The sequence below is a fragment of the Heptranchias perlo genome, chromosome 18 (genome assembly GCF_035084215.1).
Source record: "Heptranchias perlo isolate sHepPer1 chromosome 18, sHepPer1.hap1, whole genome shotgun sequence".
In the NCBI taxonomy this organism is placed as follows: domain Eukaryota; kingdom Metazoa; phylum Chordata; class Chondrichthyes; order Hexanchiformes; family Hexanchidae; genus Heptranchias; species Heptranchias perlo.
Genome location: NC_090342.1, coordinates 34,134,572 through 34,147,609, shown reverse-complemented (window position 1 = coordinate 34,147,609; position 13,038 = coordinate 34,134,572). Strand labels below are relative to the sequence as shown.

At 40.0% G+C, this 13,038-nt stretch overlaps 1 protein-coding gene across 3 annotated transcripts in view; it reads left to right on the top strand.

The window, feature by feature from the left end:
• arfgap2 (ADP-ribosylation factor GTPase activating protein 2) overlaps positions 1-13,038 on the top strand; it is a 58,374-nt gene that overhangs the window by 24,040 nt on the left and 21,296 nt on the right. For 2 of the 3 annotated variants that reach the window (XM_067999675.1, XM_067999677.1), the window contains exons 6-10: positions 5,972-6,062; positions 7,927-7,986; positions 9,524-9,568; positions 10,854-10,906; positions 11,796-11,941. In XM_067999675.1, coding sequence (XP_067855776.1) covers positions 5,972-6,062; positions 7,927-7,986; positions 9,524-9,568; positions 10,854-10,906; positions 11,796-11,941 — 395 coding nt within the window. The remainder of the gene's footprint in view (positions 1-5,971; positions 6,063-7,926; positions 7,987-9,523; positions 9,569-10,853; positions 10,907-11,795; positions 11,942-13,038) is intronic. The other variant, XM_067999676.1, reaches the window with a different exon arrangement.

Genomic DNA, 13,038 nt, shown 5'->3' with positions numbered 1-13,038 from the left:
ACGTTAAATGTTTCTTTAAACATTTCCCACTGATCATCAGTCGTTTTACCCATTAACAGATTTGCCCAGTTTACTGTGGACAGTCTCTGTCTTATCCCATTGAAGTCGGCCTTACCCAAGTCTAGAATCTTAGCAGCTGATTCACTTTTTTCCCTTTCAAACACTACATTGAACTCGATCATGTTATGATCACTATTGGATAGATGTTCACGCACAGTTAAGCCGTTAACTAAATCTGGTTCATTACTCATTACTCATTATATCAATTTAAATCAATACATTCTGGTTTGGTAGGTCTATACAGTCTTTTATAGAGTTTTTGAATATTTATAGAGCCAACTAATTGAAATCACCCTACACTCCGAGGGAAGAATCACAATAACAACTGTTAGTATTGATAGTGTTAAAAATGGTACAAGGATCTTTTGTCTAAACATTGTTAATTTTAGTTGAATGTAATTTTATCTTGAGAACTTCAAAAAATCCTGTCCCTGTCCCCTTTCTTTCAACTTGTATGATTTTGGAAAGTGTTCGTAGAGTTTAAAATGGTATATTGAATTGGAATTTCAGGCTGCTGTTCCAAAATGCTGAGAGGTTTGTGTGCTGCATTGCTCACATAATGCACTCTCACATTGTTGTGTAGCATAGGTTAGGGATTTTCTGCAGGCTATTTTTTTTTTACTTTAGGACCAAGGGACATTTGGTCTTGGGGTTACCACTTTTTTTGCACAGTATCGAGTCCAATTCAGGTCACACTCGTGGTCTGAAGATACTGCAAACACAGTAAATTCAATTTAAACTGCGATTCAGGGAACGCTCAGAATTGTAGCGTGATTTTTGTGTAGTTGTGCAGGACTGGTATGTAGACTAGTTCATGATATTAATCAGCTAAAGTGGGGAGCATGGCACATTATCTGGATTACTGAATTTGATCTCGTCTTTGAATGAAAGTTCAGTGCATAGGTATTTCAAATTGAGAAGACTGTACATCAGAACTGTTCAAAAGCTTGCTGCCTTCTCCCCTCTGTCAAGTTGTTTATCAGTAATGTTCAATCAGTCAGTCTCTAATAAAGGGAGTACTAGTGGGAAGTGTAAAGTCAGACTGGAAGGAAGTGTTGAATGGAATCACTCAAGGGTTAGTGTTTGGACCCCAATGATTTCTAATCTACATAAATGACCAGGACATTGAAACAAACTAAGTTGGTCACATTTTAATAGCATTAAATGATTTGCATTTATGTAGTGCAGTCACATTTCTGAAATGTTTTAAAGTGCTTTGCACAATTAACCACTTTGAATTGAGCTTATTGTAGTTATGCAACATCATGCAGCAGCCACTTTAGTGCACACAAAGATTATGCAACTGTAATGAGATGAATTATCAGTTAATCTTTTTTGGATGTTGTTGGTTACCAGTTGTTAGCCAGGATGCCGGGAGAACTCCTAGCTCTTCTTCAAATACTGCTATCAAATCTTTAACATCCATTACTGGAACATTAATTTAAAAAAAAAATTAGAATGCTATATATAGCTAGAACAGTAGAATTAAATGTCCACAAAGGTTATACTGAGGCTTTAGAATGTACAAGTCAGACTATACTCAGAATGCTGTTAAGTTTTCACAGGATCATAATGGATGAGGAAGGCAATTCGACCTATCTTAGTTCATCCACCCAGAATGACACTCAAGCCTCCCATTGGTTCTTAAATTATTCCAGGATTCTTGCCGACCCTACTCTATCTGGGAGTTCATTTTAGATGTTGATCACTGTGTGACGAACAGCTTCCTGATATCAGTCCACGTTTGCCTTTTATTAGTTTGAACCTGTGACTCCTTGTCCTACTCTCTAAATTTAATTTAAAGTATTTGTGTGGATTTACCTTTTACATACTGTTTACTATCTAGACACACCTTCTTTCAAGGCTGAAAAGCTCAAGTCTCTCAAATATCTCCAGTCTCTCCTCATAAATCAGACCACTAGCACCAGGGATCAGTTTTGTCTTGTAGCTCTTCTTGGCACTACATCCAGTGCTTGAATGTCTTACCTGTGCCTTGGCAACCAGAACTGGACACAGTACTCGTGGTGTGGTATGACCAGAGCACTATGCAGTTTGATCATAACTTCCTCTAACTTGTATTCTACTCTTTTTAGTTATATAGTTCAGTATTCCATTGGCTTTACTGATTGTTGCTCTGTATTGATTGGACATCTTGAGTGTCAAGTCTACTAAGACTACTAGGACTCGTTCTACTTCATCCTTAGCTATGTCAAAACCAATTAAGTATGTGTCCTGCGTATTTTTCCTTCCAGTATGTAGTGCATTGCACTTGTCTGCATTACATTTCCATTGTTCTGCCCACTTAAATATTTTGTTGAACTGATTCTGTAATTTCTGAACTGCCTCCTCCAATTCCGCAGCCCCTACTAGTTTATGCAAAATTGACCAGTTTGCATTGTGTTTGAGTCCAGATCACTTATGTAAATTAGAAATGGTCCCAACGTGGATCCCTGCAGCGCCCCACCCATAAAGTACCCCTCACCACGCCAACGTAATGTCTCAAACACATACTCGTTTTCCATGGTTCAGCCAATTTCTTATCCATATTTAAGATTTAACCAAAATCCCCACAGCTTTGAGCTCAACGGCCTATTGCATGGAACTTTAGCAAATGCCTTCTGAAAGTCTAGGTACAACACATTGTAGGGCTTACCACAGGGTACTTGGGATTTCACTTCCTCAAAGAAATCAGTGAGGTTGGTCAGGCACGATTTTCCCCATCTCAATCAATGCAGTTTATTAAGTTGTTATTGTACGGATGATCTGCAAGATTACTGATCAATTTCATTATTTTACATGGGATTGAAGCAAGACTGTTGGACTGTAGTTATCTGTTTCTGGTTTGTCATTCTTTTTGAATATGAGTGTCATGTTAACCTGCCCAATTTACTGGTATAATATCCGGTCACTCCCTTATAATGATTTCCAATGCTTCACGAATCTCCTCCCTCATCTCCTTTAGCAACCTGGGATAATGACCATCTGCTCCATGGGATTTATTGGGCTGGAATTTGCTGGAGCGGGGCATCTCGCCGTGTGCCCACTTATATTTTTTTCCTGCACCCTTCAACTCAAGAATTGTTTTAGCCTGTAAGTTGCTGGGAATTCGAGCTGATAACAGTGCAGTGAAGGCAACAGGGCATCTGGGACCTTGGGGAACGATGTATCTCCTTAACTGATGAGATTTAAGGATTGAGAAATTAACAGAGGAAGAACTGAGAAGGAGGGTGAATTAGAGTGGGTGAATTCAATGTAAAATCAGGTACCGAAAGAGAAATAGAGAGGGAAAGAAAGATTGGATTAAAAGAGTGAAAAAAAAACAAAGGATAAGTAAGAAAAAAATTAAAATTTGAATTTTATAATCAACAACAATTCATTACCTGAAGGAGTGAGATGCCATACTTTTAATTATTCATTTTCTGGGCTAGAGAGGTTGATTGGCGGTACTTATGCTATTAATTACTAGACTTAACTTTCTGTGGTGAGTTTAATGGGCAATTAATGTGCAAATGAAGCAACTTCATGAAACTCACCGAGAGGTTAAGCGCGCGATGCCATTTTCGCGAAGCTAACGGCGGAGTGGCGCAAATCGTCCAGCAACTTGTGGCATTTTGCAATTCACGGGGTACTTCTTCCTCGCCTCAAGTTGCTGGCCGATTTGCACATCAATAACAGTATGCTTTGTTTACACGCCATTATTTTTTCAGCAAAATCCGGCCCATTATTTTTTTTAGCCCTTTTTAGTCTGGCTAGGACTTCAATTAATTTTGCCCAAGTTAACTCTGGGAAGGGTATGTCTTCCCTTGTGAATACTTGGAGGAAGTAATCATTCAGAATACTTAGTATCTTGTGTTCGTCCTCTGTTTAAAGCCTGTTGGTGTATTTTAAATTTCTCATGTCTTCTGTGACTGACCTCTTACTGTTGAAGTATTGAAAGAATTTCTTAAAGTTGTGTTTTGCATGTGCTGCCAAGCTTTTCCGTAGGTCTCTGTCTGGCCCTCTGTTCAGCCTAGTAACGTGTTTCTGCATCCATGTATTTATCTCAGTGAACCCTATCCCCTTTTCTCCTGCATGATCTGTAGAGGTCATATTCTCCCTATTTCACTTTTGATATTTTTGCTAATCCATTTAGATTCACAACTGCTTCGTTTTAGCTTCCTGCATTTAGGTCTGTATTTATCCTGAAAGCTCGACATTATGCCTTTAAGGGTGTTCCAGTTGCTGAACAGCCTCCTTCAATTAATTTAGTCAAGTTGTTCTCTTTTTAAAATTGGCTCTTTTATATACCCGGCTCCTAGATTTTGTTTTTTCTGGGTCCCAGATCATTCAGTGGTTGCTGTCCCCTAAGAGTATGTTGTCTGGATTACTTATCACTACAAGGTCAAGATGAGCACTACCTTTTGTACCTTTTCTGGACCAGTGGGTCAAGAGACAGTTATGCATTACATTTACCAGCTCTGTCTCTAAGCCACTTGAATTTTCCTAATTTCTATTAGGTTGATTGAAGTCTACCATTAACACTGCTTTCCTCTTCCTACATACCCTGTCTGTCTCTTCTTAGATCTGGAAGTCTGTAGTATACCCCGAGTATTAGCTTGGATTTTTTTCACATCAGAGATATCTAACCAGAGTGGTTCATTTTGTAGCTTTCTACCACGCTTAGGAACCACGTCATTTAATCTCGCCACATGTCTATGCCATCTTCTTTTCTGTTAACTCTATCGTCTCTAAAGGCTCTGTACCTTGAAGGTTGTTTTCATTCCCATTCTCTGGAAATAACGAAGTTTCTAATATTCCTACTAGTCGTAGTTCCCTGCTACTACAATAGCCCCCAGATCCAGCATCTTAATTCTAATGCTTCTAGAATTCATATATGTACATCTTAATGTAGATTTGCCTCATTTCATGATCCCCAATGTCTGTGTTGTCCTGATCTCTGGTTCATGTCTGCACCCCTTGAGTCTCTGTGTCCACACCCACCTCCTCATCTGAGATCCTGCATTCCTGCTCTTGTGCATCCTCCCCACTTACCCTACCATTGGCAAACTTGCCTTCAGCCGCCTAGGCCCCAGGCTCTGGAAGTCCCTCCCTAAACTCCTCCTCTGCCCTCTCTTTAAGGCCCTCCTTAAAACCCATTTCTTTGACCAAGCTTCTGGTCACCCTTCCTAATATCTCCTCCTTTGGCACAGTGTCCTTTTTTTTGATTACGCCTCTGTAACATGCCTTGGTATTATATTATAGATATAAAATCCAAATTTAGCTGCATCACGACTCTGGGCAAAAATATTAATTTGAAGCTCAGGCTTTTGTGGGAGGCTGAGGCCTCAAGCAAAAACTTTAATAAAGGCATCAAAAAACACAAAAGAGAATTCAATGGATATATTTAATCACGTTGTGAAATGTTATTTTTTTTTATTTTGCCTAAACCCTTATCTTGGATGTAAAAATTTGAGTTACTGAGGGAAAAATGGCAGATGAAAACAGATTTCAGCGAGTATTTTGAGAGAATTATGAGAATCCTGTGGTCAGATTGCTGAATGAGTTTACATTTTACAATTTACAGTTTACAAATGTAGACACAGGAATTTATAATGGAAAAATATGACAACAGGAAGTGGAGCAGACTGAACATGTGTGCAGATGTAAAATTTTTAATATAGATAGATTATTGAAAATGGGCCATTCCTATATTTTTTCCTTCCTTTCTTATTTGGAAACACCTCATCTCCACTTCGTGCCTCCCTCTTAAAGTACATTGGAAATTGAGAACTCTCCGAGTGGGAATTGTGAATTTGGATCCCGTCAGTTCATGGTAGAGCACTCAAACAAAAATTGCTTGAATGTGCCATTGATAATGAATTGAGGTTGTATTCCTGCTGTGGATTCTCATGACTTTTATGTTTAATTCCAGCAAGCCAGTGTCAAGTCATCCAATGAAACCTTTGGTCCCACCCTTCAAGAGCCATCCTCTTCTGAAAAAACACAGCAAGATGACAATGATGGTAAGTTTTGGGGTTGTCCACTGCAGAGATTGAGAGTAATTATTGACAGTTCATTGAAAGTACTCTATCAGTGTGAAGCTGTCATCAAAGCTAATGAAGTACAAGGAGGTATCTCAAAGGCATTTGCTTATATGTCAAAACAGTTCATTAACTCATTGATAATGGCCACATTTACAATATTGTGAATAATGTAAGGTAACCTACTTTCAAAAGAACATTTGGGTGAGTTCACAGAAGAGTGACCACCCTGGCTGAGATTAGTGAATTCTGCAATTGGATCTGTGACTTTGTGGCGTGTATGGCTTTTGTTACACAAGTTTACCAACTGAGCCATGGGGGGGAATTTCTGAAACATCCTTTCTAATTAATCTTCACTTCCAATTTCATTTAGGGTGACTATCCTGTGCTTTTAAACTGGGCTATAGAGTTTAGGGGTGGCCACCCAGTAATTGTAAAATTCAAAAAACAGACAGAAGAAGTCACTTTTTCAAACCCTGAAAGCACAAGATGTATCCCAATTGCATGCACTAAATTGATCCACTTTTGCATGTGAATTCACAAACCTGTTCATCCTCTCCTTCCCTGGCCTTCGATTGGTCACTCTTCTTACAACTCAACCAAGATCATGAACTTGCTGTCTCGGAAATGTGGCCATGGACCAGGATGTCATCACCGCAGATTGGCGATCAAAGCATCACCCAGCAGGAACTGCACTTTTAATATATTTATTTATCAATTACCTGTTTACCTATCCCCACCTTTTATATTTCAAATGGTGATGCTGGGCCAGCTGTTGCAATTAACCTGAAAGATGATTGTTTTATGACTCTTTAGACCTTCTAACCTTACATTGCGCCCAGAGCACAGAAACCGGCCATTCGGCCCAACTGGTCTATGCCGGAGTTTATGCTCCACATGAACCTCTTCATCCAACCCTATCAGCATACTCTTCTATTCCTTTCTCTCTGGTGTAGTTATCTAGCTTCCCCTTAAATGCATCAATGCTATTTGCCTCAACTACTCCTTGTGGTAGCGCATTCCACATTTTTACCACTCTTTGGGTAAAGAAGTTTCTTCTGAATACCCTATTGGATTTATTAGTGACTACTTTATATTTATGACCTCTAGTTTTGGACTCTTACACAAGTGGAAACATTTTCTCTACGTCTACCCTATCAAACCCTATCATTATCTTAAAGACCTCTTTCAGGTCAGCCCTCAGTCTTTTTTCTAGAGAAAAGAGCCCCAGCCTGTTCAGCCTTTCCTGATAAGTGTATCCCCTCAGTTCGGGTATCATACTCGTGAATCTTTTTTGCACCTTCTCCAATGCTTCTATATCCTTTTTATAATATGGAGACCAGAACAGTACACAGTACTCCAAGTGTGGTCTAACCAAGTTCTATACAAGTTTAACATAATTTCCCTGCTTTTCAATTCTATCTCTAGAAATTAACCCCAATGCTTGGTTTGCTATTTTTATGGCCTTATTAGTGGCTACTTTTAATGATTTGAATATCTGTACTCCTAAATCCCTTTGCTCCTCTCTCATTTAGACTCTTATTATCCAGGCAGTATGTGACCTCTTTGTTCTTCCTATCAAAATGCACCATCTCACACTTGCCTATATTGAAATTAATTTGCCAATTACATGCCCATTCTGCAAGTTTATTAATGTCTTCTTGCATTTTGACGCATTCTTCCTTTGTATTAACTACACCCCCCAATTTGGTGTCGTCCGCAAATTTTGAAATTGTACTTCCGATTCCAGAGTCCAAATCATTATGGATAGAATCGTAAACCTATCCAGTTTATGAATTTTAGTTCATAACTGCTTTGTGTTTTTAAATGTATGTTTCTCCTTTAGGTGAGCCTGAACATGGGCCAAATGTCAGTTGCCTCAGTGTGTCTCCTAAGGAAGCCTTAGGTACTTTGTTTAGTCTTTTCATTGCTTTACTGTTTGAGTGCATTACTGTACATAACTGGTATAGATTCATAGATCTGTGCATTTTGTAGAGTATCAGAATAACTAATGTTAAATATGGATTTGAAATCTTTTAAAATATTTTTTAAAGGAAATCTGATGTGTGCAATATTCTAAAGTGCACACATGTAAAAGACTTCCATAGAGCCTTTATTACACTAAAAGGAGAAGGTACCTTCATAGAATCAAAGAAATTTATGGCACAGAAGAAAGCCATTTGGCCCATCGTGTCCGTGCCAGCCAAGAAAGAGCTATCCATCCTAATCCCACTTTCCAGCTCTTGGTCCGTAGCCTTGTTGATTATGGCAGTTCAAGTGCATATCCAAGTACTTTTTAAATGTGATGAGGGTTTCTGCCTCTACCACCCTTTCAGGCAGTGAGTTCTAGACCCCTACCACCCTGTAGGTGAAAAATTTCTCCTCAACTCCTCTCTAATCCTCTAATTCATGACATCAGTGTGATCCTCTACAATTTGTAGCATTCCGTAGAATTCTTTGTCCACATCAGCCTTTTGTAATGGATGTGCTGAATTAGCGAGAGCTGGAGAATGGTGTGTGTGCACTGTGCCTGCCTCAAATTTGGCTCAGCACTTTTACCTCGAGACAAAAACTAAAACTATTTCAAGAACTACAATAATACTAGTCAATAGTGTACAATTGTTGCGACAGCTATTAGAAATTGATGTTCAACTACCAGTTTATTTTTTCTCAATGCAACATTAATTGACAAAAACATTTTTATATAAAAAGAAGTCCCCAAGAAGGCTAGAATAAAAATACGGAAAACCAAAACTAAATTTCTGACTACAACAAAAATGGGGTAAATTTCTATATTTACTCTTCTGGCGCAAAGCTTCATGCCCCAGAAAATTGTGTGGGCATTGCCCACAATTTCCTGTCTGTTTATTTTCATGGACTAAAAATCATGGGCAGTGCGGCTTGAATTTTTGATTTTCAGCAGGTACACAAAGCTTTGTGTTGCGAGTACTAAAGATGAAAATTTACCCTAATATGACTAAAATTTGGGAACAAAACATTAGACTAAAATTGGGACTAAATTCCTTAGAATATTATAAAAATTTGAGATGTAGAGATGGATTAAAACTAAGATTGTTTCCAGGATTGAAACAACACTGCTGGAAAGGATACGAGTTTTGATCTAATCAATATTGAATATTGCTGAAAATCTTTGCATCACTCGTCGATTGAAGCTGATAAAGGACAGGTTATTTAAATTGGGATTTTTGCTCTCAAAATGTTACATAAGTCTTGGGAAAACATGTTTAAAGACAGATGCTTGGTTATGTTGAATTTTACTGTGAATTTTTGCAGGTCACGTTTTATATTGCATTTTTAATGTGTAATTTTAAGTTAAATTCTGAAAAATGTTTTAATGTAGACTATATGAAACATAGTACATGAGGTAAAGAAATGTTATTGGCTGTTACTCAGCAATTCTCATTTGTTTTTCCCTATTTTAGCTGACTCAATGAGTTTAGTTTCTGCAGGAGTCACACCTAACAAAGGTGACTGTTAAGATGCTTGTGATCTACTATTGGCTGCTTCGATTTTCTGAGCCAAAGTGTACAGATGGACTTGGGCACAATTCCACGAATTGGGGGAGAACTGCTGTTTAACACCACAAAGATTTAATGCATCAAATGAACTTGTTTGCAGTGTGTTTGCTAGTTTTTTTAAAAAAATAAAGCTTTTGGGTCAACTGGTTATTTTAACACTTTCCAGCCTGCATTGTGTTCCCTTCCTAATCGTTTCAGCTATCTCTTGTATAGTTTATTTATGCAAATGAATCAATCAATCTCTCTCTTTCTTTCACTAACCCTCACTTTCCATCTCTCTCTCTTCTTCCTCTCTCTTTCTCTCTCTTCCCTCCCCTTCTCCTTTTTCTTTCTCTCTTTCTATTTCTTTGTCTTGTTCTCATCTCTTTTTTGCCCTCTCCTCCACTCTTCTTTCTATGTGCCTGTCTGCCTCTTTAAACTAGAAATTACTTGGCAAAAATAGCAGACAAACGGTTTCATGTCACATTCCTCAATTTGTAACACGGGATTTAACCACATGCCTCCATTAGAATAGCAGGAAGAGGACTGTTGCACAAATATTTAAATTCATCTGCAAATATCACTAACAGTAATTCTACTCTTCTCTGTTTGCCTGTGTCTCATCAACTTTTGAATAACCATTTCAATGTATGCTTTATTGTTTGTAATTAATTTCTCTGGATCATTATTGAAGAAAAACATCATTCATTTGCATGGCATAACAAAAAATGGTACAGGAAAGGGTGCTTACGTGATTTCTGCTGCCGTTATAAGCTTGTTTTTGCTTGAAAAGTGGCTGGAAAGGGTTAATTTAATTCATTTGTATTGTTGCCCATGATATCTTCCCACAAAACTAACTGGTGAAATGCTTAATCTTTTAATTTTTACCCGTAGTAATTTGCGTCTCTTAATTTTCATGGCTATGAGCACTGTTCTTTTCACACCTTGTTGCTATTGCTTGTGCAAAAATCTTGTACAGAAAACAAAATACTTTTATAAAGTCAATTTTATAGTATAGTTTTGTGGTAATACAGGCCTGCTTCAGCAAATCTGTAATTCAGACACTGTAACTTCAGCATTGTATATAATACAGTAAAGTTGCTATTGCATGGAAATGCATTTTGAAATTACATAATTTATGATAAAACATCAATTTCAATATATTTGGCATATGTTTCCTGTGAAGTGCATTGTTTTCTTGAAGTAATGCCTGAATAGGGAAATATACTAATTCCTGATTTGGATTTGTTGGCAGAGGTCAAGTCCTCTATCATAACAAAAAAGAAGCCTTCTGCAGCAAAGAAAATGGTGTGTATTTCGAGTTATTTCTGTTGTAAAATTTTAGCTTTAAATTGAAGGTTATATATGATTTTATGATTACTAGAGCTATTTTACTGTGTCTTACTTAGAATTCTTGTTTTCTTTCTCATTCTCACAAAGCCATATTACTAGCTGTGACAAAACTGCCAACCACACATGCACTTTACAGCAAGAATTACTTGTTACCAATCACAAATTGGGAACCCTGGCTCATTTTCTGTATTCCCCTCCTTATCTATTCTGGATTGAAGTATCACATTGCAGACATGTCAAAAAGTATTACAGAAAATATGAAATTCTGTCATTTCATGTTGGGTTCTTCTGACTTGGATCTGAGAATTTATAACCATCTGCCAACCTGCAATTTTTCCTCACCAACAGCATTTAATCTCTAATTGACCTCAGGATGCCTATTTACAGGAATTAGACTCTGCTTAACTATACCTGAATAGCAGAATAATACATTATGTGGTATAACACTCATATTGTTATAAAATAGCATTTCATCCAATGCATCATGAGTAATATCATGGGAGATCTGCTATGTACAGCTATAAATGTGCTTGCTGATATTTGTCCTGTGTTAGTACCAATTTAAATGCATGTTTTAATTCTTGCATTGGGTCAGGCATCATGGAGAGCTGGATCCAGTGGATCAATCCTTTGTGTTAAGCCTTCTCATTTTTAGGATAGTGTTTGTGTGAAATAAGCCCATTGTTATCTCAGTAACACTCCTAATACAAAACATTTATGGCCGTCATCTCGACCTAAAGAAAGAAAAAGCTCATTGTGACAGGTTTAGTTGTATGAGATGCTGCTATTGGACGAATTAGTAAAATAAGTTAACTGTACTTTTTTTCCCCCTGTTTTTAAACAGCTAGGTGCTAAGAAGGCTGGTTTAGGGGCACAAAAAGTGACTAGCCATAGCTTCAATGAAATTGATAAACAGGCTCAGGCTGCAGATCGAAGGAAAGAACAAGAAGAATTGAACAGCAGGAAGAAGTTTGAGAAGGAAGAATCAGTGTATGTAAAATTAGAATTTCTTTTTCCAAGTGAATTACTCACCAACATGTTTAACACTCCTGATATCAAAATGATTTTACTATTGCATTGAGCAGTGAAGGTTCTAAAGACACTTGCTGACTGTCTAACAACTCATTCACACACTGATTTGATCACATAGTTGGTTCAGTGCTCCTTAAGAGCTACTAAATGTTTTCAATGCCCTTTCTACTCTGAAGTACAGTATTTACAAGTCACTGTACATTTGTTTGTAGAAAGCTGCATTGTGCATTGTCACAACCAGAGATTACTGGCTATTATGCCTAATGAGTATTTTTGGTTTAAGTTACAGTAGGTAGACTGGTGCCATCGAGGCTGGGGGGGAGAGCGGGGGGGAAGGAGAGAGGGAGAGCGGGGGGGAAGGAGAGAGGGAGAGCGGGGGGGAAGGAGAGAGGGAGAGCGGGGGGGGAGGAGAGAGGGAGAGCGGGGGGGAAGGAGAGAGGGAGAGCGGGGGGGGAGGAGAGAGGGAGAGCGGGGGGGGAGGAGAGAGGGAGAGCGGGGGGGGAGGAGAGAGGGAGAGCGGGGGGGAGGAGAGAGGGAGAGCGGGGGGGGAGGAGAGAGGGAGAGCGGGGGGGGAGGAGAGAGGGAGAGCGGGGGGGGAGGAGAGAGGGAGAGCGGGGGGGGAGGAGAGAGGGAGAGCGGGGGGGGGGAGGAGGGAGGGAGAGCGGGGGGGGGAGGAGGGAGGGAGAGCGGGGGGGGGGAGGAGGGAGGGAGAGCGGGGGGGGGGGGGAGGAGGGAGGGAGGGCGGGGGGGGGGGGAGGAGGAGGGAGAGCGGGGGGGGGGGGAGGAGGAGGGAGAGCGGGGGGGGGGGGGGGGGGAGGAGGAGGGAGAGCGGGGGGGGGGGGGAGGAGGAGGGAGAGCGGGGGGGAGGAGGAGGGAGAGAGCGGGGGGGAGGAGGAGGGAGAGCGGGGGGGGAGGAGGAGGGAGCGCGGGGGGGGAGGGGAGGGCGGGGGGGGGGGGAGGAGGAGGGAGGGGGGGGGGGGAGGAGGAGGGAGGGCGGGGGGGGGGGGGAGGAGGAGGGAGGGCGGGGGGGGGGGGGGAGGAGGAGGAAGAGCGGA